At 48.4% G+C, this 26,457-nt stretch overlaps 1 protein-coding gene across 1 annotated transcript in view; it reads right to left on the reverse strand.

Moving 5' to 3' along the window:
• Positions 1-2,130: 2,130 nt before the first annotated feature.
• Positions 2,131-26,457, reverse strand: part of ADAMTS17 (ADAM metallopeptidase with thrombospondin type 1 motif 17) — a 131,109-nt gene continuing 106,782 nt past the window's right edge. Inside the window, exons 17-20 of the mRNA XM_056866116.1 lie at positions 23,617-23,821; positions 20,474-20,626; positions 5,556-5,733; positions 2,131-2,282 (exon numbers count right to left, since the gene is read on the reverse strand). Of these exons, the coding sequence (XP_056722094.1) occupies positions 2,131-2,282; positions 5,556-5,733; positions 20,474-20,626; positions 23,617-23,821 (688 nt within the window). The remainder of the gene's footprint in view (positions 2,283-5,555; positions 5,734-20,473; positions 20,627-23,616; positions 23,822-26,457) is intronic.

Raw genomic sequence — 26,457 nt, forward strand, 5'->3', positions numbered from 1 at the left:
GGTTTGGAGGTAACAAAATCAAGGACAGCCATTGGGTTGTGCTTTCTTGGAGCAACAGTCCACAGCACTCAGATGGCGAGACTACAACTGTACGGAAAAGGGATTGCCATGGTCTTTCGGTTCGATCCACCACAATCTCTTAATGTGGACCGCAAAAATGTATTTGCAGATTATTCTCGGGCCAAAAACAAATGTATTTGCATCTCTGTGTCCCTCTGGGTTTACTTTTGAGAAGGAGAAATAAGGACCATGGTAAAAAACTTAGGAGGGGTTCTCAGGTGGTATAAGAGACAGGCGGGTACAACACAGCCAGAGATCAGGCAGAACCCAAGGAACGGGAGGTGTCTGATTCATATTCCCAGAAGCCAGGTGCATGGAGTCACCTCGGGATCAGGCGACTGGGAAGAGGTATGTCACTGAGGTAAGGCTTGGATCCCTGTCTGAATTTAACCTTCTATTCCTTATGCCACACTGGTTTATTCAGGTTTATTAGCCTGAATTCAGTGGAACCGCCACAGTCAAATACCTATGCCTCACTGGTTTCAAGCAGATATCGGCACCCCCCTGTCTATTTCAGGATGTTCCTGTTGAGTGGTAACTGACATGGTGCTGTGAAACAGAACGAGTCATCTAAGAACACCACTGGGAAGGCACAGTTCTTTGAGCATGGCTGCCGAGTTGCTGTTGCGGCCTTTCCGGTACAGACAGGATACTTTGTAGGTTACGGAGAGGACCACAGATTATCATGTTATAAATCGACCCGATCGCACGAGAACAGGAGGGTTAGCACCAGTGGAACTTGGAGAGTGAAACAAACTCTTTCCTTGCTCCAGTTGTATCCATTGCAAACGTTCCCGTCGCCAAGAAGGGCGAAAATCTCGCCCCTCGGCTCTTGAGCACCATTAGCACGTCCCCATCGAGGAACAGTCAATAAGATCCTGCATCCGTCGTCAGGAAAAATATGTATGACGTCTGACTCTTTTCAAAACATCTCCAGCTCATCTTATGGCTCATTGTATTATGGCACAGCGGTGTTATGCATTGGGTTTTGTGACGATATGCATTTCTGAATGCATATCCGTTGACCTTTTGCAAGTCCCAAATATAAGCGAAGCAGCATCAGCCATGGTTAGTACTTGGATGGGCAATACCAAGGAAGACTTGGGTTGCCAGAGAGGAAGAGGAAAGTTAGTTCTTGATTAAGTTTTTCGCTGTCTTCTCCTTGTTGCCTTTTAAAAGTATTCTCAGCGGAATGTCGACTGCAGCTGTCCCGGTCTTTCTGCAGAGATTTCAGACGCGGCTGTCCACCGCTGTTGGCTTGCGTTAGCTTTTCTAGCACATTCCCTCTCTCTTCAAATGAAGCATTTCATTAATGGCTCCCCCCTTTCAAGCTGTCAGCCCTCCACGCATAGTTGGGGCTGAGAAAAAAAGATGAACGCCAAGGCTGAAGGGTTAAGTAATGTCTCTATCTACGCTGAGTTCTTTGCCAGAGGCTTACCCTGTTGAGGTACGCGTAACGTTTCGTCAATTGTAATTGCTTTTCAAATCTTTTCCTTTAAAAAGAAAAAAAAATGGTAGTAAGCCATCCAGTGGCTGGAAATCATCTATATATTACCGGGAAAACATGTCGCAATGTCAAAACATTACACAGTTCTATATGATTGGCTTCAAGATGATTTTTTCCTCTCTCCGAAGGTGGATTGCTTTGGTACATCCATACTGGGGATGCGGTTTCAAGTCCGATGAAGGTAAAGCGCTGAAATCCACTGGGTTCAAGCAATCAGTTGCATTTGCAGCTCATAAACAAACATTCGGTTTTGTTTTTTAAATGGTGGCCAACCAGGTGTACCAGGTTGGCGGCCACCCTTGGCCACTGGCATCCGGCATTTAGAGCTATACTGCCTCTGGACATGGCAGTTCCATTCATCTATCATTGCTAAAAATCACAGATAGGTCTATTCCCCCCCACTGCTCCGATAACCCTTTTTGTTCTCTTTTTTTTCCTTAAAAAACAACAACAACCATTGCCACAAGCTTGTGGCGGTGAGTTCCATAAGTTAATGATGCGTTTTTGCGAAGAAATACGTATGAGCGGCAACCCCCTCCTAAGGAACAAAGCCCCGCTCCGCATTAACTCTTCTGCTGCATCTTGTTGGCATAGAAGTCTCTGCAAGTCTGGCAACACCGCTGGTACCACCTCATGTCCTGGCAAAGGTTCTTCTCCCGGATTACTCGACAGTAAACTGTCCACTGATCTCCCGCGCACTTGTACGTCAGGGCAGCTTTTAGGAAGCATTAAAATCAAAAGGGAAAGGAAAAACAGTGTATTATTAGAGGATAGAAAATGGATTTCCAGGAAGGGTCTCCTCTTGTACTATCCAGTACCTGTTAAGACCTTCCTTTCAAGCCCTCATTCAAATGGGACCCCCAGCCGCTAAGAATTAGCATGCCAGAGATCTATAGGTAGCAACAGAAAGAAGACAGCACGGTCTTGAAAGAATATCAGAATGCAATAAACTTATTAGGACTGGGTACATACAAAGTCTTATGTATGAAGCAATGATATAAAATAGATGACATCATTTGCAAATCACAATGCAAACAATCATACATGAGAATACAGTCCAATGTGCTTGAACATTGTTCTCAATATGGCACTTATTGTGCTTGAACATTGCTTGTACGTACCCAGTCTTTGTATGCACCCAGTCCTTCTCTATAGGTAAGTTTATTGCATTCTGATATTCTGAGTTATAATTATTGGCCATAGCTCTGTGTTCTTTCTGCTACTAGGCTCTTCACAGCACAAAATCTTTTTTTGTATTATAACCTCAGAGATCAATAGGTAGATGGACTTTAGCGCCATGGTGCAGACGTCTAATGGCTAGGCTGGGTGCATAACAGGCCCCACAGGAAAGGTCTGACCCACCAGCATCACATTTAAATGTGTGGCAGCTTCTACCCAGAGGGGGTGCTTGCTCTGCATCTCTTCCCCACCGCGCAGGGTTGTTGTTTTTTTCTGAGTTTCCACGCAACCATTCGCTTGCATGCTCGCCGCATGACTTCCAAAACTTCTATGATCTTTCTGAGAAGATGGCTCTCAACGCGGGTTTTGGATACACGTGGGCGGGAAGGTGTGGATTTCCACACTTCCCCGCCCACATCTGATACCATTTCCTACTAGGGCTGCCCCCGGATCCTACTGTCTGCCGCTACAGCAGAAGAAAGTTTTTGTGTGTGTATAATTACTGGAAGTTCTTATTCGAAGAGAGCAAGGGTAACTCTAGGAATCTCTGCAAACTCTATGGTTTCCCCCCATTTGGTTTTACCATAGAGTTTCCAGCAATTCCTAGAACTACCCTTTGTCACTTGCAGTAAGAACTTTGGGTAAAGTACGTGAAGCTGTATTTTTTTTTAATTGTCCTTCTGATGCTTCACAATCCTCCCACCAGTTGCAACCCTTTTTTACCCATTCCTGCCCCCCCCAGTTGCTATCCTCTCACGTCACAGGCAGTATTTTTGCTGTTTTTTAAAAAAATTAGTACCTGTTACCAATTGATAAATAAATAAAAATAACAAAAAGTCTGCCACCAGTGTTGGAGGGGAAAGCTGCAGGTGCGAGGGGGAAGCGTTGGAGCTCAAAGCATTTGCAAGAGCAGTGAAAGAAAAAGGGGGGGATTGTCCCTGTGGCAAAACTAAGTGCCTCCCTCCCACAGAAGAATGTATGACACAAACTTTCACCGTAGTCTATGGGGTAAATAGACTATAGTGGATTATTTATTCTTAGTCCCTTGGGTATGATGTTCAGACTTCTACATTGGGAGAGAAAGATGATGTCTGTTTGTACCTGTGCAAGTTTCTTTACAAGATTTATGGATTTCCATTCTGTATGGCTAAATGTGGGGCCTTCCGCGGAGAGAAAGCCCGACGGGTAGCCGTGTTAGTCCGTCACTAGCAGTAGAAAAGAGCAAGAGTCCAGTAGCACCTTAAAGAGAACAGCATTTCTGGCAGGGTGGGAGCTTTCGTGAGTCACAGCTCACTTCTTCAGTAGAAAAGAGCAAGAGTCCAGTAGCACCTTAAAGACTAACAAAATTTCTGGCAGGGTGTGAGCTTTCGTGAGTCATGGTTCACTTCTTCAGATACAGCTAGAATGAGAGTCCATCTATCCCCAAGTAGAGAAGAAGACAGACCAGTGGTTCCCAAAGTGGGCAGTACCACCCCCTGGGGGGCAGTGGGATTACCTAGGGGGGCACTAAGAGGCAAGAGGGCAGCAGGGGGGTGCTAGAGGTGGGCCCCTTCAACTGTGTTGTTCACTAATATACAATTGATCAAGCTATGTCCCCAGGCTGGCAAATTTGGTGGAAACTATCAGAATTTCTTTCCACATTTTGAAGAGCTGGTACTACTGGATCAAGTTCATACAGTTTTGTTGAACAAATTTCAACTAAAAAGTTTTAATTTGATTTTGAATAGATGTGCAATTAATTGTCACTGTTTTGAAATTTTATTGTTATTATCTTCTTTAGTGCGTCATGCAAATCCCTATTTTGAATAGTGCTTTTTATAGGGTAGGGTAGGGGCCCTGGGGGTTGAGTTTGTGGAACCAAGGGGGCAGTTTTCCCAAACTGAAAAGTTTGGGAACCTCTGGGATAGATGGACTCACATTCTAGCTGTCTCTGAAGAAGCAGAGAAGAATGTAGAGAAAAATGTAAGAAAGACGTAGACAAGCTGGAACGTGTCCAGAGGAGGGCAACAAAGATGGTGAGGGGTCTGGAGACCAAGTCCTATGAGGAAAGGTTGAAGGAGCTGGGTATGTTTAGCCTGAAGAGGAGAAGACTGAGAAGTGATATGAGAACCATCTTCAAGTACTTGAAGGGCTGTCATATAGAGGAGGGTGCTGAGTTGTTTTCTGTTGCCCCAGAAGGTCGGACCAGAACCAACGGGTGGAAATTAAATCAAAAGAGTATCCATCTAGACATTAGGAAGAATTTTCTAACAGTTAGAGTGGCTCCTCAGTGGGACAGGCTTCCTCGGGAGGTGGCGAGCTCTCCTTCCCTGGAGGTTTTTAAGCAGAGGCTAGAAGGCCATCTGTCAGCAATGCTGATTCTATGACCTTAAGCAGATTATGAGAGGGAGGGCATCATGGCCGTCTTCTGGGCATGGAGTAGGGGTCACTGGAGGGGTGTGGGGGGAAGATAGTTGTGAAATTCCTGTATTGTGCAGGGGGCTGGACTAGATGCCCCTGGTGGTCCCTTCCAACTCTCTGATTCGAAGAGAGCCGTGGTTCACGAAAGCTGATCACCCTCCCAGAAATTCTGTTAGATCTTTATGGTGCTACTGGACCCATGCTCTTTTCTACTGCTGGTGATGGACTAACATGGCCGCCCATCGTGATCTATCCCACAGAGGAGAAAGCGATTTAAGGCAAGCAGCTGGAACCACCATACCACGGCCACTAGTGGCAGCATCTATTTCTTCGGTGTGTGTGTGTGCCTGAGCGAGCGAGAGAAAATAAAGAGCCCCAAAGCGTCAAAGTCCAGCAAATCCACCCTTACCGAGCCTCGGAGAGGTGATAGTGTTGACGTTTATCTTCTCGTTGCACGCTTCCTGGTGGCACTGCCGGTAGGCCGCCGGCTTGGAGAGGGCCGGGCACTCGCTGCCGTGGCGGCCCGTGACCTTGTGCATGCACTGCACCACCCGCGACTGAAGGCCTTTCCCGCAAGTCGAGGAGCACTGCGGGAGAGAAGATGCGCGTCAAGAACGGCCTGGAGAGAAGGGGGCGCGCGAGGGTGACATCGTCAAAACCAGTAAAAACTGTTGCCTTAAGCCACAGCAACTTGGAAACGAAGAACCCAAATGGGCCACCGTTTTGCCACAGACATGCTCCTATTGTGTGGGGAAAGCCACCTCTTCACTTGGTAGGACAATGTAGCTCACATGGAGGAAGGACTCACCTTGAATCAGTCTGGTCCTCATTCTGGGCTCTAACTAGGGTAAAGCTATTGCCTCAGAGGCTGGGATGGGACCTGCTAGCCTAGCCTATTGAAATAGTTCAGAGGAAAGATGTTTCTGTCCATTTTTGATCATTGGATGCATTGGATGCATGCATCTCAGCAAGTTGCAGCAAAGAAGGAGGAGGAGGAGGAGGAGATGGAGATGGAGATGGAGATGAAGATGGAGAAGAAGAAGAAGAAGAAGAAGAAGAGGAGTAGGAGGAGGAGGAGGAGTTGGTTTTTATATGCCTACTTTCTCTACCACTCAAAGATGAATCAAACCAGCTTGCAGTCACCTTCCCCTCCCCACAACAGGCACCCTGTGAGGTGGTGGGGCTGAGAGAGTTTGGAGAGAACTGTGACTAGCCTAAGGTCACCCAGCAGGCTTCATGTGGAGGAGTGGGGAAACCAACCCGGTTCTCCAGATTAGAGTCCACCGCTCCTAACCACCGCTCTTAATCACGACACCACGCTGGCTCTCACCCAACAAAAGGGCAATGGGTTGGATCCAGACAGCATTTGTTGCTCCATCTTGGCCAACTCCCCTTATTACAGACCCTGTCCCATCTGGCTTTTGACCACGCAGGTCCTCCTGCATAGCTGTTTTAGTGGCCCTCCCTTTCCACCAGTAGAGAAGCTGGCTGTCTCCAACCCTCTGTTATGTGCTCCGACTTGCCTGTTGCTTTAAACACCCCCTCCTTTCCTCTACACGGTTGGCGTCCCCCCTCTTTTGTTTCCAGCCTAACATTGGCATACAGCCTACCGTTGCTATTTTCGATCTCTCCACATTCTGTATGCCGTTCCTGAGTCTGCAGCGTGGAAGCCCCACATTACTATACATAACCATAGCCTCACACCTGGGGTGAGATACAGATAACCACCAGTGGGTGGTCTTTTCAACACACAAGAAGGGAAACTCCGCACTCAACGGAGCTCAACGCCCCGGTCCTGTAGCAATTTCCACTTCCAAAATTGCTCGACAAACATCAATGCATGTTCACTCAGCCCTCTCCCTCTGGGAAATTACGCAGAATACGGCTCCCTGTTACCTGTTGGGCACAACTGAGTCCCCAAAGCCAGAAAAACAAGTCTAATGCAGGTTGAGTATCCAGCGTGGCGTAGTGGTTAAAAGCGGTGGTTTGGAGCGGTGGAGTCTGATCTGGAGAACCGGGTTTGATTCCCCACTCCTCCACATGAGCGGGGGAGGCTAATCTTGTGAACTGGATTTATTTCCCCACTCCTACACACGAAGCCAGCTGGGTGACCTTGGGCTAGTCCCACTCTCTCAGCCCCGCCTACCCCACAGGATGTCTATTGTGGGGAGGGGAAGGGAAGGTGATTGAAAGCCGGTTTGATTCTTCCTTAAGTGGCAGAGAAAGTCGGCATATAAAAACCAACTCTCCTTTTTCTTCTTATCTGGACATCCAATATCCAGACTGACCCAAAAACCAGACTTTTTGAGTTGGCATGCAGGCATTACTCACAGGCCCTCAGCAGCACTCCAATTTGCTTTCTGATGGTTCAACATACACAAAATTATTTTAAAAATATTGTTTAAAATTACATTCAGGCTATGAGTATAAAGTGTATATAAAGCATATAAAATGTAAATGAATTACGTGTTTAGACTTGGGTCCCATCCCCAAGATATCTCATTATGTATATGCAAATATTCCAAAATACAGAAAGATCCGAAATATGCACCACTACTGGTCCCAAGCAGTCTGGATAAGGGACACTCAGCCATTATAGGATACAAACTTGATACTTTGGCTTTACCAGCTTACAAAATGTTGCCGTGCTTGTGGAGATGTCTTTCATGGCAAAGGGGAGGGGTAGGGTTGCCAGGTCCCTCTTCGCCATCGGTGGGAGGTTTTCGGGGTGGAGCCTGAGGAGGGCCGGGTTTGGGGAGGGATGTCAATGCCATAGAGTCCAATTGCCAAAGCGGCCATTTTCTCCAGCTGGAGATCAGTTGTAATAGCAGGAGATCTTCTGCTATTACCTGGAGGTTGGAAAACCATATACAGCACGTAGGCTGTCATCACAATTCTCATTAATTTTACGACACAATATAACAGAATAACACAGTCACGTTTACTGAAAATAATTACTGGCATAATTAACATGCCCCAATATTTCACTTAACCCACCACACCATATAACATACAACAAACTTCATATAATGTCCTCAGACTGACACCAATATCCAGTCCTTCTATCTAGAAACAATTGTTTATTTTCAGTAAACATGGTTGTATTATTCTGTTATATTGTGTAAAAAAAATTAATGAGAATCGTTATAAGAGCCTACGTGCTGTATATGGTTTTCCAGCATTACCTGGAGGTTAGCAACCCTGGGGGGGGGGGGGGAGAACCTCCTCCTTATCACGTCGATCGATAAATATTGCAAATGTTACCTGCCTGCATTTCTCTGACAAGCCTGATCTTGTCAGATATCAGTAGGGTTGCCAGGTTCCTCTTCACAACCAGCGGGAAGTTTTTGGGGTGGAGTCTGAGGAGGGCAGGGTTTGGGGAGGGGAGGGACTTAAATGCCATAGAGTCCAATGGCCAAAGGTGGCCATTTTCTCCAGGTGAACCCATCTTTATCCTTTCCTTTTATCCCTTAGAAGCTCCTTGATCCATTGATCTTGAGCAGCATATATCTAGTGTTTGAGGGATATAAGGACTGAAACAAATCTTGCCACTGACAATGTAGCCTTGGGGTCCCTATCTATCGCTTAGTAGAAAAGGCATTTTGTCAGACACAGAGGCATTAGATTTGTATGTTAAAAGGGGGGAGATATAATGCGTTCGAAGTTCCTCATAAAAGTGGCATTCCAAAAGGGCATGAGCTAGTGAATCGATAGAGCCAGAAGAGCAAGGTCAGGTCCTGTCTGGATATGGTATATTCAAAATTCTGCCCAGCATAACCATAGAGGGGTTAGCATTCAGTCTAGCTAAACAGAAGGCTCTAGAATACATGTCAAATAATATGTATAAGCAGGCAAACCACGTGGTGGTGGTATTCCGAAGACCACTAAGTGGGAGACCCAGGGTTGCTACAAAGAGGCAGGCAGTGGCAGATCCCCTCTGTTCGCCTCTTGCCCTGAAAACCCCATGGGTTTCCCAAGTCGGTTGCAACTGGACCCCCCTTTCTTCCACCTCTGTGCGTGCCTGGGTCGCTGTATGTTATCCCATAAACAGGGCAAAACTTCCAAGTTTTTTTTTTCCACCACCGCTGCCAACTCGCCTCCTTAACACACAAAGAATCACCAAGTAGGACTCCCCAACCCCCACCATTGCCCAGCTCTGAGAGTAATTTGATTGCTTCTCCTGGGAAACGAAGAGCATCGCCTGGGCTATGCAATCGGTCTTTTCAGCGCCAGGAAGACAGCCTTTGACATCTATCTTCAACGGCCTCGGTTTGGCAGCTAAAGGGAAATCTGGCTTATTTGAGAGAGAATGCGTTCCAGCTCTCCGGGAGAGGAGGAGAGATTCAGAAAAGTGTAAAAAAGGAGGTGGATCCGGGATTGTCATAGGAACCAGAGGGAACTGAGTATTGTGTTCAGTTTGGGGCACCGCAATTTAAGAAGGATGTAGACAAGCTGGAATGTGTCCGGAGGGGGGCAACAAAGATGGTGAGGGGTCTGGAGACCAAGTCCTATGAGGAAAGGTTGAAGGAGCTGGGTATGTTTAGCCTGGAGAGGAGAAGATTGTGGGGGGATAGGATAACCATCTTCAAGTACTTGAAGGGTTGTCATATAGAGGATGGTGCCGAGTTGTTTTCTGTTGCCCCAGAAGGTCGGACCAGAACCAACGGGTTGACATTAAATCAAAAGAGTTTCCGTCTAGACATTAAGAAGAATTTTCTAACAGTTAGAGCGGTTCCTCAGTGGACCAGGCTTCCTTTCCTGGAGGTTTTTAAGCAGAGGCTAGATGGCCATCTGTCAGCAATGCTGATTCTATGACCTTAGATCATGAGAGGGAGGGCATCTTGACCATCTTATGGGCATGGAGTAGGGGTCACTGGGTGTGTGGGGGCGGGAGGTAGTCGTGAATTTCCTGCATTGTGCAGGGGGCTGGACTAGATGACCCTGGTGGTCCCTTCTAACTCTATGATTCTATGAATATCTCCAGGTACTGGGTCATGATCTCAGGTTTTCGTATGCACCGCAGAGCAAAGAGAAAGTACAAACTTGAATGATGGATGCTCCCAACGTAAATTTGCCCTCATTCAGTCACTGGGAGCGCGTCCATCATTACCGAAAAGACTCATTCATCGTGCAGCGAAATCACGAGGCCTATTGGTGAATTGGGGTGGGGGAGCCACCCTTTTCTCTCAGGTGTGCATTTTCAGGCCCTTCTTGCTTAGCTTTCCAAACAGGCATTATAAGCGAGACACGTGCGTTCCAATTGGTAAAAAGAAGAAAAAGCTCTTTATCAATACTCGCTCATGACCGCAGAATCTCTTCTCCCTCCTCCTTTCTCTTCCCATTTTGGCGTAACGACATTTCCAGGAAGTTCTCAGCTTTCTGGGCTTGTCGTCTTGAACTCTGTGCTCTTTGAAAATGAAGTCATTTTTAATTATGCACTAAAATAACACCCGAAATTCTGGTCCCGTCTTGTTCCCAAGACCGTCCGGCCTTGAAGTATAGCTCGAAGGCAGTTTGAACAGCTCGGTTGGGTGCCCCTCTGCAAATATCCGAAGATGCTTCTTGCATCAGCCAACAAAACAAAACAAAACCTTTCCCACTATATAATTTATTACTCCTCCTAAAGCTGAGTCAGACCCCTGGAATCAGAAGGCTTTTTATTATTATTTTTTTCTTGATTGGAATTAGACAAATCATCTCCTTGACACACTGCCTTTGCATGAAAGATGGTTTCTTAGCAAGACTAGATATGCCCTCGTAGCTTTAGAGAGTTCTCCCCCTCCCCTTTTACATCTTTAAACCATGAAAAACAGTTTACAATGTGCTATGGGCTACTTCGATCTTATCACTGTGAGGTCAAACTCCTCTCGGTTGTTCTTGGTTAATGATGCTAACATTGGCCATTGACCCAAAGTTTATTTTATTTTATTTATTTTAAAAAAATGTGTTTCATGGCAATTAGCTAAGCAAACAAGAGCCTGGGAAACCTGAGTAGTAACATTTCCATTCAAGGAACCAAAGCCTATATTTTAAGCAACACAAAGACAAATTTAGAATCATAGAGTTGGAAGGGATCACTAGGGTCATCTAGTCTAACCACCTGCACAATGCAGGACATTCACAACTACTTCCCCCCACACCCCCAGTGACCCCTATTCCACGCCCAGAAGATGGCCAAGATGCCTTCCCTCTCATGAACTGCCTAAGGTCATAGAATCAGCATTGCTGACAGATGGCCGGCTAGCCTCTGCTTAAAAAACTCCTGGGAAGGAGCGCTCACCACCTCCCGAGAAAGCCTGTTCAACTGAGGAACCGCTCTAACTGTTAAAAAATTCTTCCTAATGTCTAGATGGAAATTCTTTTGATTTAATTTCAACTCGTTGGTCCTGGTCTGACCTTCTGGGGCAACAGAAAACAAGTCGGCACCATCCTCCATATGACAGCCCTTCAAGTACTTGAAGATAGTTATCATATCCCCTCTCAGTCTTCTCCTCTTCAGGCTAAACATACCCAGCTCCTTCAACCTTTCCTCATAGGACTGGTCCTATGAGAACAAATCTATGGATATTTCTTTGTATCTGTGTGTCTGTAAAGTGCCATCAAGTCGCAGTAGGGTTGCCAAGCTCCAGGTACTTACCACCTCCGGAGGAAGCATGTTCCACTGAGGAATCACTCTAACTGTTAGAAAATTCTTCTTAATGTCTAGACGGAAACTCTTTTAATTTAATTTAAACCCACTGGATCTGGTCCAACCTTCCGCTATTACAACTGATTTCCAGGCGACAGAGATCAGTTCTCCTGGAGAAAATGGCCACTTTGCCAATTGGACTCTATGGTCTTATGCCCCATTGAAGGCGGACTCAATAGCATTATACCCCTTCCCCACCCCGTAGCTAGCAACCCTATGACCTTTGCATGCTGAAACACTTCCAAAAACTGCAGATGACTAGCAATGGAAATATGGGGACCCATCTTTTCGGTAAGATGAGGAACAGGTTGCCCCGATCGGGGAACCCCTGGTCTTGATTTCCATCATGCACCCCATGAGCCGTTATGCGCAGTGCAACCTACTCCTGAAGCGAGGCCAAATAGAAATTCTAGCTTTGCGAACATGTGATCACATCTAACACGTGCATGCTGACTACGCCCTTCAGGTGCTCTGACAAACTTATTACCTTCATTCCTTCTCGGGGCGATCATAAATCCTGAAAAGAGCTGCAGGAAGGAATGCGAGCTCCAATGTTGCATCACCAGATGTTTTTGTGGGGGACATCTGTACGTGCAACATCTGTGCGTGGAGCAGTACAAAGACTTAGAGCAGGTCTGTGAGGACTCCATCTGCAGAATCCCTCCGGCGCGAGCCAAGGAATCGCGTGTTCTAAATGTCTGGCTGGCGCTGCACCCAGTACTGAAACCCTCCCCAAATTCTTTGCTAAAATAAAAACTCCAACAACTTTAAAGTTTGTCCAAAACCCCAAATACTGTATCAGAAAGGGTGATGGGGAAGCATTCAGAGCTTCAAAATCACCTGTATTCTTATCATGAAGCAACAGAAGAAATATTTTGCCAGCATGGTGTATTGGTTAAGAGAAGTGGTTTGGAGTGGTGGAGTCTGATCCGGGTTCGATTCCCCTCTCCTCCACATGAGTGGCGGAGGCTAATCTGGTGAACCGGGTTGGTTTCCCCACTCCTCCACACGAAGCCAGCTGGGTGACCTTGGGCTAGTCACAGCTCTCTTAGAGCTCTCTCAGCCTCACCTACCTCACAGGGTGTCTGTTGTGGGGAAAGGCAGGTGATTGTAAGCTGGTTTGAATCTCCCTTAAGTGGTAGAGAAAGACGGCATATAAAAAACAACTCTTTTTCTTCCTCCTCGAATCATAGAATAGAATCATGGAATCATAGAGTTGGAAGAACCACCAGGGTCATCTACTCCAACCCTCTGCACAATGCAGGAAATTTACACTACCCTCCCCGCACACACCCAGTGACCCCCACTCCATGCCCAGAAGATGGCCAAGATGCCCTCCCTCTCATGAACTACCCAAGGTCACATTATCAGCATTGCTGACAGATGGCCATGTAGCCTCTGCTTAAACACCTCCAGGGAAGGAGTACTTACCATCTCCCGAGGAAGCCTGTTTCACTGAGGAACTGCTCTAACTGTTAGAAACTTCTTCCTAATGTCTTGACGGAAACTCTTTTGATTTAATTTCAACCCATTGGTTCTGGTCCAACCTTCTGGGGCTACATAGAACAACTCAGCACCCTCCTTTATATGACAGCCCTTCAAGTACTTGAGGATGGTTATCATATCCCCTCTCAGTCTTCCTTGGAGGTCTCTAGTCCAAGTACTGACCCAGCTTAGCTTCCCAGATCTGACGAGGTGGAGCTATACTACACCATTCCACATCCCTCCTCCAAAGTAGGTCAGTAATATTAATTCCCTTATTGCAGGCGGGAAGGATCAGGCTGAGGGATAGCTTGTGTAAAGCCTCCTAGTATGTCAATGGAAGAGGCAACCTTTTACCTGCAGGTCAACCCTGTTTCTTACCCCAACTGCTTACGCACTATGCTACCCTAGAAACGAAGCTTATGGGAAACAGATAAACTAATGCGATCTTGGGGTGCATCAACAGAGGCATAACATCGCAAGATGTCATAACTCCACTGTACACTGCATCGGTCAGGCTGCACCTGGAGTACTGTGTGCAGTTGTGGAGGCCTCCCTTCAAAAAGGATGTGGACAAAACCGAGCGGGTGCAGAGGAGAGCGGCGAGGATGATCAGGGAGACAGAGCCCTATGAGGAAAGGCTGAGGGAGGTGGGAATATGAAGAAGAGGTTGAGGGGGGACATGATTGCTCTCTTGAAGTATTTGAAGGGTTGTCACTCAGAGGAGGGCAGGGAGCTGTTCCTGTTGGCAGCAGAGGATAGGACACACAATAATGGGTTTCAATTGGGGGCAGAAAGATACTGGCTGGATATCAGGAAAAGATTTGTACAGTAAGAGTTGTTCGACAGTGGAATAAGCTACCTAGGGAGGTGGTGATCTCCCCCTCACTGGCAGTCTTTAAGAAGAGGCTGGACAAACACTTGTCAGGGATGCTCTAGCCTGATCCTGCATTAAGCAGGGAGTTGGCCTAGTTGGCCTGTATGGCCCCCTTCCAACTCTATGATTCTATGATTGGCAGAGTAATTTAAAAAAATGGTTTCAAATGTACCGCATCGTGTTTTTCTTTGGTTCCCCCCTCCCATTGCCAAAATAATTCCATCGCAATTAAGAAAGCTCTTGTTACTGCAACCGTGCTGGATGACTGCCGGTCCCACCTAGAAGTCATGTTTCGGTGGGGGTGGCACACAGAAGTGGGGTTATTCTAACAGGAAATGAGATCCCCCACCCAAGCAAACACACACCCCTTGTCTGAAGAACTGCTGGCAGGGTTTTGCAGACGGAGACAAGGACGCAGAGGCAACTGGCAGCTCTTTTCGTCAGGGGTGGGGCGGGGACAGGTGTCCGGGGGCAGGTTTTCAAGCGCGCCTCGTCAGCAACGGCAGGCCTTGGCAGCCGCGAGAGCCTTCTGCATGCTCGATCGTATCTATACGGTTTGCCAAGTTCGTGCTGATGCTTCCAGATGTGTTCCAAGCAGGGATGGGACCCCCAGAGGGCCCTGTTGAGTGTGCGTGTTAAGTGCCATCAAGTCGCTTCCGACTCACGGCGACCCTATGAGTTCATGTCCTCCAAAACGTCCTATCTTTAACAGCCTTCGTCAGGTCTTGCAATCGGAGGGCAGTGGCTTCCTTTATAGAGTCTATCCATCTCATGCTGGATCTTCCTCTTTTCCTGCTGCCCTCAGCTTTTCCTAGCATTATTGTCTTTTCCAGTGACTCTTGTCTTCTCATAATGTGACCAAAGTATGATAGCCTTGGTTGAGTCATTTAAGATACTAGGGTCAGTTTAGGCTTGATCTGATATGGGTTTTTGTTGGCAGTCCATGGTATCCGTAACCCTCTCCTCCAACACCACATTTCAAAGGAATCTACTTTCTTCCTATCAGCTTTCTTCATTGTCCAGCTTTCACACCCATAGTATTAGGGAATACGATGGCATGAATTGATCTTGGTTTCCAGTTACACATCCTTACACTTATAGGGTTGTCAACCTCCAGATAGTAGCTGGTGATCTCCTGCTATTACAACTGATCTCTAGCCAATAGAGATCAGTTCACATGGAGAAAATGGCCGCTTTGGCAGTTGGACTCTATGGCATTGAAGTCCCTCCCCTCCCCAAACCCCGCCCTCCTCAGGCTCTGCCCCAAAAACCTCCCGCCGGGGGCGAAAAGGGACCTGGCAACCCTATACACTTAAGAATCTTTTCTAGCTCCTTCATGGTTGCCCTTCCCAGTCTCAATCTCCTTTCTTGGCTGCAGTCTCCCTTTTGGTTGATGGAGGAGCCAAGGAATAGAAAGTCTTGAACACTTTCAGTCTCCTCATTGTCGACCTTAAAGTTGAGTAGTTCTCCTGTAGTCATTCCTTTTGTAACGTTGAGGGGGCACTGCCAATCAGGCGCTTGACAGGGGAAGCGAGACTTATTTCCCAGCAAGGGGTGTGGAGGGATGGCACAGAGTGTAGGCACGGTGCCAGATTCCCATGCCCTCCGTTAGCAAAGGGGAAAAGGGGAAAAGAGAGTTTGCTTGCCTACTGTACGCCAGCTTGGAAGCTGTGGTTGTTTAATCGCCTACTTCGGGGTGGGTGGGAACCTGAAATAAATTTACATCCCGACACCAATTTCACTATCCAGGTTCTGCTCCCTAGCTCAGAACTTCTTCAGAAGGCAGTTTTCCAGAAGGCCCCAGGTTCAATCCCCAGCATTTCCAGTTAAAAGGGCTAGGCAGGTAGGTGATGTGAAAGACCTCAGCCTGAGACCCTGGAGAGCCCCTGCCGGTCTGAGTAGACAATACTGACTTTGATGGACCAAGGATCTGGTTCAATGTAAGGCAGCTTCATGTGTTCATGTGTCCAATCTCAACACTGTGCTGCTAATGGAATGTAGTGGTCTACAACCACGAAGCATAAGTAGAGTTGCCAACCTCCAGGTAGGGCCTGGAGCTCTCCCAGAGTTATGACTGCTCTCCAGGCGACAGAGATCAGTTCCCTTGCAGAAAACGGCTGCTTTGACACTATATCCCATGGAGATTCCTTCCTGCCCCAAACCCTGCCTTGCTCAAGCTCCATCCCCCAAATCTCCAGGAATTTTCCCGGAGTTGGCAACCATAAGCATAAGATGTCAGCTGTTTAAAGGTTTGTTTTATGAAATTGTTTTTACGTTGTACTGACCTGCCTTGGAACGTCACATTTTCATGAGAAAGGCAGGTTCTATATTATTTTAAATACATAAAATTTTGCCGTTGTCAATTGTCACCCCTTCCAGATTGTTCTTTATGACTGGAAGGGATAACATTAGGGGGAAATGCAACTGTTTCATATATGCCCACTCGGACAAACGGAGCCTACGGTCAAGTCATAATTTGAAGTGGGGAGAAAGAGTGTGTGTCTTAAAATATGTTATTTCACCTGTTAATGCACAGATGCTGTTTACTTTGGCTAGGCCTCCTGTTTCCACGTTCCAGATTATGAATAATATAACGTTCAGCACTCCAAACATTTGGTGATAGAAATTCTTGGCGTGACCAAAATATAAGCTTATTCTAGGACAGACGGTGAAGAGGGGATACCTCCCTCCCTTAAGCGTTGCATATATTTGCTACTTAAAAGAACACAATTGCAAACACTTTTAGCGTTTGTGCAAAATCAAAAACGGCCCTATGAGGAGCGGTTAAAACTCTTAGGGCTGTTTAGCCTGGAAAGAAGGTGGTTAAAGGGAGACATGATAGAGGTCTATAAAATTATGCATGGTTTGGAGAGAGTGGACAGGGAGAAGCTTTTCTCCCTCTCTCATAGTACTAGAACGCGGGGTCATCTGCTGAAGCTGGAGGGTGAGAGATTCAGAACGGATAAAAGGAAATATTTCTTTACAGAACGCATAGTTAAATGGTGGAACTCCCTGCCCCAGGATGTGGCGATGGCTGCCAACTTGGAAGGCTTGAAGAAGGGAGTGGGCATGTTCATGGAAGAGAGGCGTATTCATGGCTACTAGTCAAAATGGATACTAGTCATGATGCATGCCTATGCTCTCCAGGATCAGAGGAGCATGCCAAATATATTAGGTGCTGTGAAACACAGGCAGGATGGTGCTGCTGCAGTCGTCTTGTTTGTGGGCTTCCTAGAGGCCGCTGGTTGGCCATTGTGTGAACAGACTGCTGGTCTTGATGGGCCTGGGTCTGATCCAGCAGGGCCTTTCTTATGTTCTTATGACCCTGATACTGAGCCTCAGGTTTTTTTTTTTTATATATCGGAAACAAGAAAGCTCTAATTCTTGGAAGGCAAAATGAAACAGAGGTTTTTGTGTGTTTTTAAAAACCCACATGCTACACATTCCTACGGAGAAAGCAGTTGCTCTGCTTAAAGACTGTTGCACTTGTGAGGATAAGGTAAAACCAATTGAGAACACAACATGCCTGGGACGTTTCATTTCCTTCTGCAAAAACAGGATGCTAGCAAAAGTAAAGGGACTTAACAATGCAAATCAGTCAATAGGCCTGTCCACACTACTGACTTAAAACAGAGACATTTGTCCTTTCCATGGAACTGTATGTAGTACTGGGGGCGGGGAGGGAGCAACTAGGAATCTCTAACGGTGACACCTTAGCATATCACTAACATACAAAACAGATACAAATCTGTAGGGCTTTGATTCAGTTTCTACTTTGTCTAGGGTTGCCAACCTCCAGGTACTTGCTGGAGATCTCCCGCTGAGGGTTGCCAACTGCCAGGTAGTAGCAGGAGATCTCCTGCTAATTCAACCGATCTCCAGCCGATAGAGATCAGATCGCCTGGAGAAAAAATGGCCACTTTGGCAATTGAACTCTATGGCATTGAAGCCCCTCCCCAAACCCCGTCCTCCTCAGGCTCCGCCCCAAAAATCTCCCGCCGGTGGCGAAGAGGGACCTGGCAACCCTACTCCTGCTATTACGACTGATCTCCAGCTGATAGAGATCAGCTCCCCTGGAGAAAATGGCCACTTTGGCCATTGGACTCTATGGCATTGAAGTCCCGCCCCTCCCCAAACCCTGCCCTCCTTAGGCTCCGCCCCCCAAAACTCCAGGTATTTCCCAACCTGGAGCTGGCAGCCCTAACTTTGTCCCTCATGTTGCAGTTTTATCTGGTCATACTCTGGCCAGGCCTGAAGTGAGGTACATGTTCCATGCAACCGTGCAAAAAGACCTAGGGATGTGACCGCTCTCCAAGCCTCTTTGGAAGCCAAAAACATCCAGTGTAGCTGGGTTGCTTAGCCATCATCTGCAAAGTTTGCAACCTCTTCATCTCATACAGGTGAGCAATGCAGAAAAGATCTGGGCATCCTACAGCCAATCTCCAGGTGGTGGGTGGAGATCTCCCACTATTACAACTGATCTCCAGGCGACAGAGATCCGTTCCCCTGGACAAAATGGCCGCTTTGGAAGGTGGACTCGGTGGCATTATACCCCATTGAAGTCCCTCCACAAAATCCCACCCTCAAATTCTCCAGGTATTTCCCAACCCAGAGCTGGCAACCCTAACTGGATCCCATGGTTTGACCCAAAGAGGTCCACCAGTCCACAAGGAGACCAAACGCTTATCACTGAAATGGCTCATTTGCACTGTCTAGTTTCGTCAAACATACACAACATTTAAACAACCTGTTTCTTTATAATGAGGCTAATCTTTTAAAAAACCTGGCAAATAACCATTATCTTCTTCCCGAGTGTGGTTCTCTGGACCCAATTTGGGCCTAAGGGCATCATCTGGGAATTCCTGCTCTCACAGGGCAGACGGAGTTCTCCTTCGAGAGAAGGGAATCAGGTCAATCTGTATTTATCATCCTATCCCCAAGTTTTTCTTTACTCGAGGCAGGAATTTGAGGAACAGCTTAGCCCGGGCTTGTCAGAGCTTGGGAGCTAAGCAAGATCGGCCACAGGTAGTATTTGGATGGGATACCACCAAGGAAGACTGGGGTCGCTATGCAGAAGAAGGCAATGACCAACCACCTCCATTTGTCTCTTGCTTGGAATGTCCCGTGGATATGGTCGCCACAAGGGTTGTGAATCAACGGCATGTTCCCAGCGTGGCGTAGTGGTTAAGAGCAGCAGACTCTAATCTGGAGAACTGGGTTCGATTCCCCACTCCTCCGCATGAGCGGCAGACTCTAATCTGGAGAGCTGGGTTCCATTCCCCACTCCTCCGCATGAGCAGCGGACTCTAATCTGGTGAGCCAGGATGGAGTCCCCACTCCTTCACCGGAAACCTGCTGGGTGACCTTGGGCTAGTCACAGTTCTATCAGAACTCTCTCAGCCCCGCCTACCTCACAAGGTGTCTATTGTGGGGAGGGGAAGGGAAGCCGACTGTAAGTGGCTTTGAGACTCCTTAAAGGTAGAGAAAAAGCGGGGTATTAAAACCCAACTCTTTTTCCCTTTATCCCTTCCTTCTTCTTCTTCCCTTTATCCCCTCTTTGGCTAGATGGGAATGGACAGGTGGAGAAGAGTAGAAAACCAAGATTTTGGAAGCCACAAAGAAGCTCCAATGGAGGCATCACCCTCATTCCATCAAAGCACATCACCCATAATTCTCATCTCCAGCCACCAGCTGAATGTTCAATTTATCCTTGCAGCTTTGCTTCTAGTAGAGCCAAACTCAGTTTTCACAAAACACTTCTGTGGTTTACCATGGATTCCCCTTGGCTCACACAACAGGAACAGTGTTCTTCTGGCTTAAAGCAATTTGCATGACAAAGAAGAAAAAAGAGAAGAAGGGTTTTTATATGCCGACTTCCTCCGCCACTTAAGGGAGAATCAAACCGGCTTACACTCACCTTCCCTTCCCTTCGCCTCCCCACAACAGACACCCTGGGAGGTAGGTGGGGCGGAGAGAGTGTGACTCGCCCAAGGTCACCCAGCTGGCTTCGTGTGTAGGAGTGGGGAAACAAAATCCAGTTCACCAGATTAGCCTCCGCCGCTCATGTGGAGGAGCGGGGAATCAAACCCGGTTCTCCAGATCAGACTCCCTGCTCCAAACCGCCGCTCTTAACCACTACACCACACTGGCTCTCAAAAGCCCTCGATAGCAATTATGGTTTCTATCACGTTATGTAAATACAGGGGTTAGCAATGTTATATTCATCCACTGACAGACCCATCCCTCTGCTGAGTATACAAGGTTCTAAGTACGGGCATACCTTGGACCAGTCCCCCGTCTTCCACTCGTAACAGCCCGTGTGATCCTCGCAATCTTCCTCATCCCTCGGCCTGGTGGCTGCATCACACTTCCCTTGCGAGTTGGTGCAGGTGACCGTTCTCTTCTGCATCCCGCGTCCACAGTCCGACGAACACTGTCGAGCGACAGGAGAGATCAGTGGTCGCCGATCGTGGCAGAGAGGAAAGCGGAACAAAAGCGTCTCTCTCCGACAGCATCTGAGGTTTCCGAAGCATTATTGATGAACTGTGTATTCATTCTTTTTTTTAGATCCATATCTAGCTGCTTTACCTGTTTGTTCTGTTACTGTAAATGCCAATAAAGGTTCTGCATTCTGTATTCTGCTTCCAAAGCACTTTCCGATTTGTACAGAAACATACGAAACTGCCTCATACCTAAGGTTGCCAAGTGCCCAGTGGCGGTGGGGTAAAATCCCGCCAATCCACCGGGCCGCCCGCCAACCAGCTGGGGGCTGGCGGGCACTGTGCGCATGCAGCGCACGAGTCACTTTCAGGTTTACCCGGAAGCGACGTGGTTGTTCTGGCAACTTTGGCTAAAACTCTATGGAAACCGTAGAGTTTCGGCCAAGATCGCTTGAGCATCCGCGTCGCTTCCGGGTAAACCCGGAAGTGACATAGGCGCGTCGCACGGGGTGTGCGCGCGTGCTGCGACAGGCGTGCGCACACATCGGGCACCTCGGCCGCAGCCCTGCAAAGCTCCAACTAGTGGATCTATGGGGCCTGGCAAGCCAACGCATACCTAGCCAGAATCGAGCGGGTGCAGAGGAGAGCAATGAGGATGATCGGGGCCTGGAGACCAAGCCCTATGAGGAAAGGCTGAGGGACTTGGGAACGTTCAGTCTGGAGAAGAGGAGGTTGAGGGAGGACATGATTGCTCTCTTGAAGTCTTTGACGGGCTGTCACTTAGAGGAGGGCAGGGAGCTGTTCCTGTTGGCAGCAGAGGAGAGGACTCGCAATAATGGGTTTAAATTACGGGCGGAGAGGTATCGGCTGGATATTAGGAAAAAGTTTTTTACAGTTAAGAGTTGTTTGACAGTGGAATCAGCTACCTAGGGAGGTGGTGAGCTCCCCCTCACTGGCAGGCTTTAAGCAGAGGCTGGACAAGCACATGCCAGGGATGCTCTAGGCTGTTCCTGCATTTGAGCAGGGGGTTGGACTAGATGGCCTGTATGGCCCCCTTCCGACTCTAGGATTCTAGGATTCCAATACTAGCCCTAGAATAATGCTATCTACTAGACCACCTGCTGAAGAAAAAGAAGAGTTGGTTTTTATATGCCGACTTTCTCTGCCACTTAAGGAAGAATCAAACCGGCTTTCAATCACCTTCCTTCCCACAATAGACACCCTGTAAGGTAGGCAGGGCTGAGAGAGTGGGACTAGTCCAAGGTCACCCAGCTGGCTTCAGGTGGAGGAGTGGGGAATCGAACCCGGCTCTCCAGATCAGACTCTGCCGCTCCAAACCACCACTCTTAACCACTACACCACGCTGGCTCTCAAGAGGCGTCCAGGGGCGGTTTGCCATTGCTGCTTCTGTGTAGCAACTCCGGACTTCCTTGGTGGTCTCCTGTGGTCTCCCAAGTACGAATTGAGGCTGACGCTGCTCAGCTTCCGAGATTGGACAAGATCGAGCTAGCCGGGGCCGTCCAGGCCAGGGCAACCGGCCTCCACCAGCTAGCAAAAATCCTGTCTTGGGCTTTTCAAGTTTTCCCCCCATGGCTGCAGAGGAGGCAGCCGACTGGAAGCTGAATAAATAAGTTGGCGACATGAGATACTCTGTGAAAACTTTTGAACAATTCTCCAAAGAAGCCTGTCTCTTGGGGGGAAGGGGGGTCCAGGACGGAAACAAGCCCGGGCCTGAGACGAGTTACAACCAACGGGCAGATCTCAGCAAGCCCTTCCAGCTGTCATTAAGGGGGGGGGGAGGAAAAAATATAATCCCCGCAGTCGTGACCTGCTGACCCTGTTGAGGACATGAACGGCAAGTGTTTATGAGCCGGCGGGTGAACGGGCGTGCCTTGAAACACTTCGCAGCAACTCCAAAGCGGCCCCTCCTTACACACTCACTCACACACACACATACATAAAGAATCTGGGAAGACTTCCACCTAATTTGCTGCGGTGAATTGCATGATCCTCCCCCTTTAGGGTTGCCAACTTCCAGGGACTAGCTGGAGATCTGCTATTACAACTGATCTCCAGCCAACAGAGATCAGATCACAGGAAGGAGAAGGAGAAGGAGAAGGAGAAGGAGAAGGAGAAGGAGAAGGAGAAGGAGAAGGAGAAGGAGAAGGAGAAGGAGAAGGAGAAGGAGAAGGAGAAGGAGAAGAGGAGGAGGAGGAGGAGGAGGAGGAGGAGTTGGTTTTTATATGCCTACGTTCTCTACCACTTAAGGAAGAATCAAACCGGCTTACAATCACCTTCCCTTCCTCTCCCCACAACAGACACCCTGTGAGGTAGGTGAGGCTGAGAGAGCTCTAAGGGAGCTGTAACTTGCCCAAGGTCACCCAGCTGGCTTTCTGTGTAAGAGAAGGGAAACAAATCCAGTTCACCAGATTAGCCTCCACCGCTCATGTGGAGGAGAGGCGACTCAAACCCAGTTCTCCAGATCAGACTCCACCGCTCCAAAGCACCGCTCTTGGCGATAGGACTCTATGGCATTGAAGTCCCTCCCCTCCCCAGGCTCTGCCCCAAACCCCACCCCCCTCAGACTCCGCCCCAAAAATCTCCAGGTACTTCCCTACCCGGAGCTGGCAACCCTATCCCCCCTTCAAGAAAGTAGCATCTTGATCACGAATGGTATTCTGCGGGCTACTGGTAATTATCTTCGGCTGTCTCTAGATATTTCCCACATCCCTCAGCTCTGGAACTAGATTTTAGTGATCTGTCTCTGGATCACATGCAGATACCTAATTCTTAGTAATTTACAGTAATTCTCACTAATTCCTGGCAAATGCATTAACAAGACTGTGCTGTCCTCTAAGCTAATATTTCCTTTTTTAAAAATCAAGTTCATTTCTGTGTCTATAATTGCACCCATTTGGGGGTAATGACTGCGATGTTTCTGGCCCATACGGATTTCTCTTCTCCTTCCCTTGCGCCTGCCTACCTTCGACCATTCCGACGCTTCCCAGATGGAAAGGCAATCGCGGCCTTCGCAGCTTTGGAGGGGCGCTGGTTTGGGACCGAGGCAGTAGAGGTCCCTGGTGCGCACGTAGGTGCCGTTCTGCAGCTGATAGACGCAGGTCACTTCTCGGATCTGGATGCCTTTGGCGCAGGTGGAAGAGCAAGGGCTCCACTGGCCGGCCACCCACCTGTTGGGAGAAGATTCGACAGGTTTCATCGGGTGAATACAATCCCGGCGCTGCGCACGAGCCAGACACAAATTGCTGGTTTGTGTGCATGTGTGAACATGTGTCACCTTCTGTCAACCATCTGTACCCATGGAATCATAGAATCCTAGAGTTGGAAGGGGCCATACAGGCCCTCTAGTCCAACTCTCTGCTCAATGCAGGACCAGCCTACAACATCCCTGGCAAGTGCTTGTCCAGCCCCTGCTTAAAGACAGCCAGTGAGGGGGAGCTCGCCACCTCCCGAGGGAGCTGATTCTCTTGTTGAACAACTCTTACAAAACCTTTTCCGAATATCCAGCCGGTACCGCTCCGCCTGCAATTTAAACCCAATTATTGCGAGTCCTCTCCTCTGCTGCCAACAGGAACAGCTCCCTGCCCTCCTCCCAACCCTTCAGATACTTCAAGAGAACGATCATGTCCCATGTCACTGTGGGAAATCTATTTTTATGATAGAGGGGTGCTACATGTTCACTCCCATCGGTTAGCCCTGACCTGGATGGCCCAGGCTCGTTCTGTCTTGGAAGCTAAGCTGGGTCATCCCTGGTTAGCACTTGGATGAGTAACCACCAAGGCAATTGCAGGTTTCTACGCAGAGGCAGGCAACAGCAAACCACCTCTGTTTGTCTACCCTAATCGGGGTGGATCAAGCTAGCCCGATCTCACAAGATCTTGGCTGTGAAGCAGGGTTGACCTTCGTTACTATGTGAATGGGAAACCGCCAAGGAAGTCCAGGGTTGCTACGTAGAGGCAGGCAATGGCAAAACACCTCTGCTCATCTCTTGCCTTGAAAATCCCTTGAGGGGTTGCTATAAGTGGGCTGCATCTTGACGGCGCTTCCCACCACTTACTTACACAGCCTCTTTGTTTCCCGGTCCAAATAGCAGCCGGGATACATTAACTCTTCCTCGAATCCCCACTGCTACGAAGGTTTGCCGGGTAGGGTTGCCAACCTCCAGGTACTAGCTGGAGATCTCCTGTTATTACAACTGATCTCCAGCCGATAGAGATCAGTTCACCTGGAGAAAACGGCCGCTTCGGCAATTGGACTCTATGGCGTTGAAGTCCCTCCCCTCCCCAAACCCTGCCCTCCTCAGGCTCCCAAAAACCTCCCACTGGTGGCAGAGGGACCTGGCAACCCTATTGCCGGGTGACCTTGGGCCAGTTGCACACTCTCAGCCTAGCCTACCTCACAGGTTTGTTGCGAGGGTAAAATGGAAGCGAAGAGAGCGACATTTTAAGCTGTTTCCAGTCCCCATTGGGGAGCAAAAGCGGGACGCTGATCCCCCAATAAATAAATAACTCATCTGCACTTCTGGCAACAGCCGGGCAGCAGAGGCGGAACGCTTCGAGAGCAACCCTCGGCCGGCAATTGCGGGATGAAAAAAGGCGAAGAGGAATGCCTTTGGCCATTTCTTCATGGAAGGTTTTGCCTTGGATTTGCCACTCTATAGATGCACCTTTCCCCCATCTGAATTCTCAAAACTCTGCATGGGGTTGGATGGGGGGAAAGTGCATCCATCAAAAGAGCAGCAAATCCAAGGCAAAAGCTCCCATGCATAAATGGCATTTTGAGAACCGTTGATCGCCCGTCTCCGTAAAGTACTTCCTGTGAGCTGTCACGGAGGAAGATTCCCCTCTATAATTACAGGAATTCCTGGTCAAAGTGCAGCCCTGTGTGAGCCGGGCGCAAAATGCTCAAGGAGACGGCAGCGATTGACTCGGCCCTTTCGGGACGCTGGAATGCCACTCTGTCATTTTGAGCCTGTCAGCTTGATGAAGCCTCCCAAACCAAACAAGCCTCCGTCTTTGCAACTTGACGCGGAGGAAACCAAGCAGGGCAGGAGCGAAAAGAGACGAAAGGCAGCTCCTGGCAAGGAGGCCTTTCTAAAAGCCTGTTTAATAAAACACACACGCACACATGCACAACAAAAAAGAAGCTTTTGTTGTTCTTGTTAAATTGAGGAACTACAATTATGTACAATCCAAGTTATCATTTACTCAGAGCTTAGATCAGTTGGGTGTTGGCGGCGGGTTCTGCATTTGCACTTTGCTGTCAGAACCTCAGAAGCAGGCGTGGGCCGGCGTCCAGGAACGGCTGAATTAAATCTAGCAACGGGTATTGTAATCTCGCCGTGATCTATAGCTTTTGGCAACGAAAGGAGAGAAAAGGACGGAGAGCAGAAAGGAGAGCGGCGGAGATGAAAGGGGCGAGGATCTCGGGAGAAACCACCCTGGTTGTCTGCCTTCGGGAGGGATGGTTCGGACCCCACACCGTCCTCCCCGGAGAAAAAGCGGGTTGTGACCTCAGTTGGAAAGGGAAAGAAACGTCAGCCCCGACCCCTGTCTAAGGTTCTGCCCTTCTTGAACAGAGGCGCCCACAAGGCAGTGGAAAAGAGACGAGCCCCCGCTTTCTTTTCCAGATCTCTGGTCGGTGAGGAAAGGAAGAGTCAGGAATTCTGGATGATCGACAGGGGTGGGTGAACGGATAGTCCAGAGCCCCACTTGCATCCACCTACCGGATAGGAGCCTTTTCATGCACTTGTGGCAAAATGCCAACAACTGCGAGAAAGAAGGGTGGGGGGAAAGCTAACTTCAGT

Source organism: Euleptes europaea, chromosome 20 (assembly GCF_029931775.1).
Source record: "Euleptes europaea isolate rEulEur1 chromosome 20, rEulEur1.hap1, whole genome shotgun sequence".
Lineage (NCBI taxonomy): Eukaryota > Metazoa > Chordata > Lepidosauria > Squamata > Sphaerodactylidae > Euleptes > Euleptes europaea.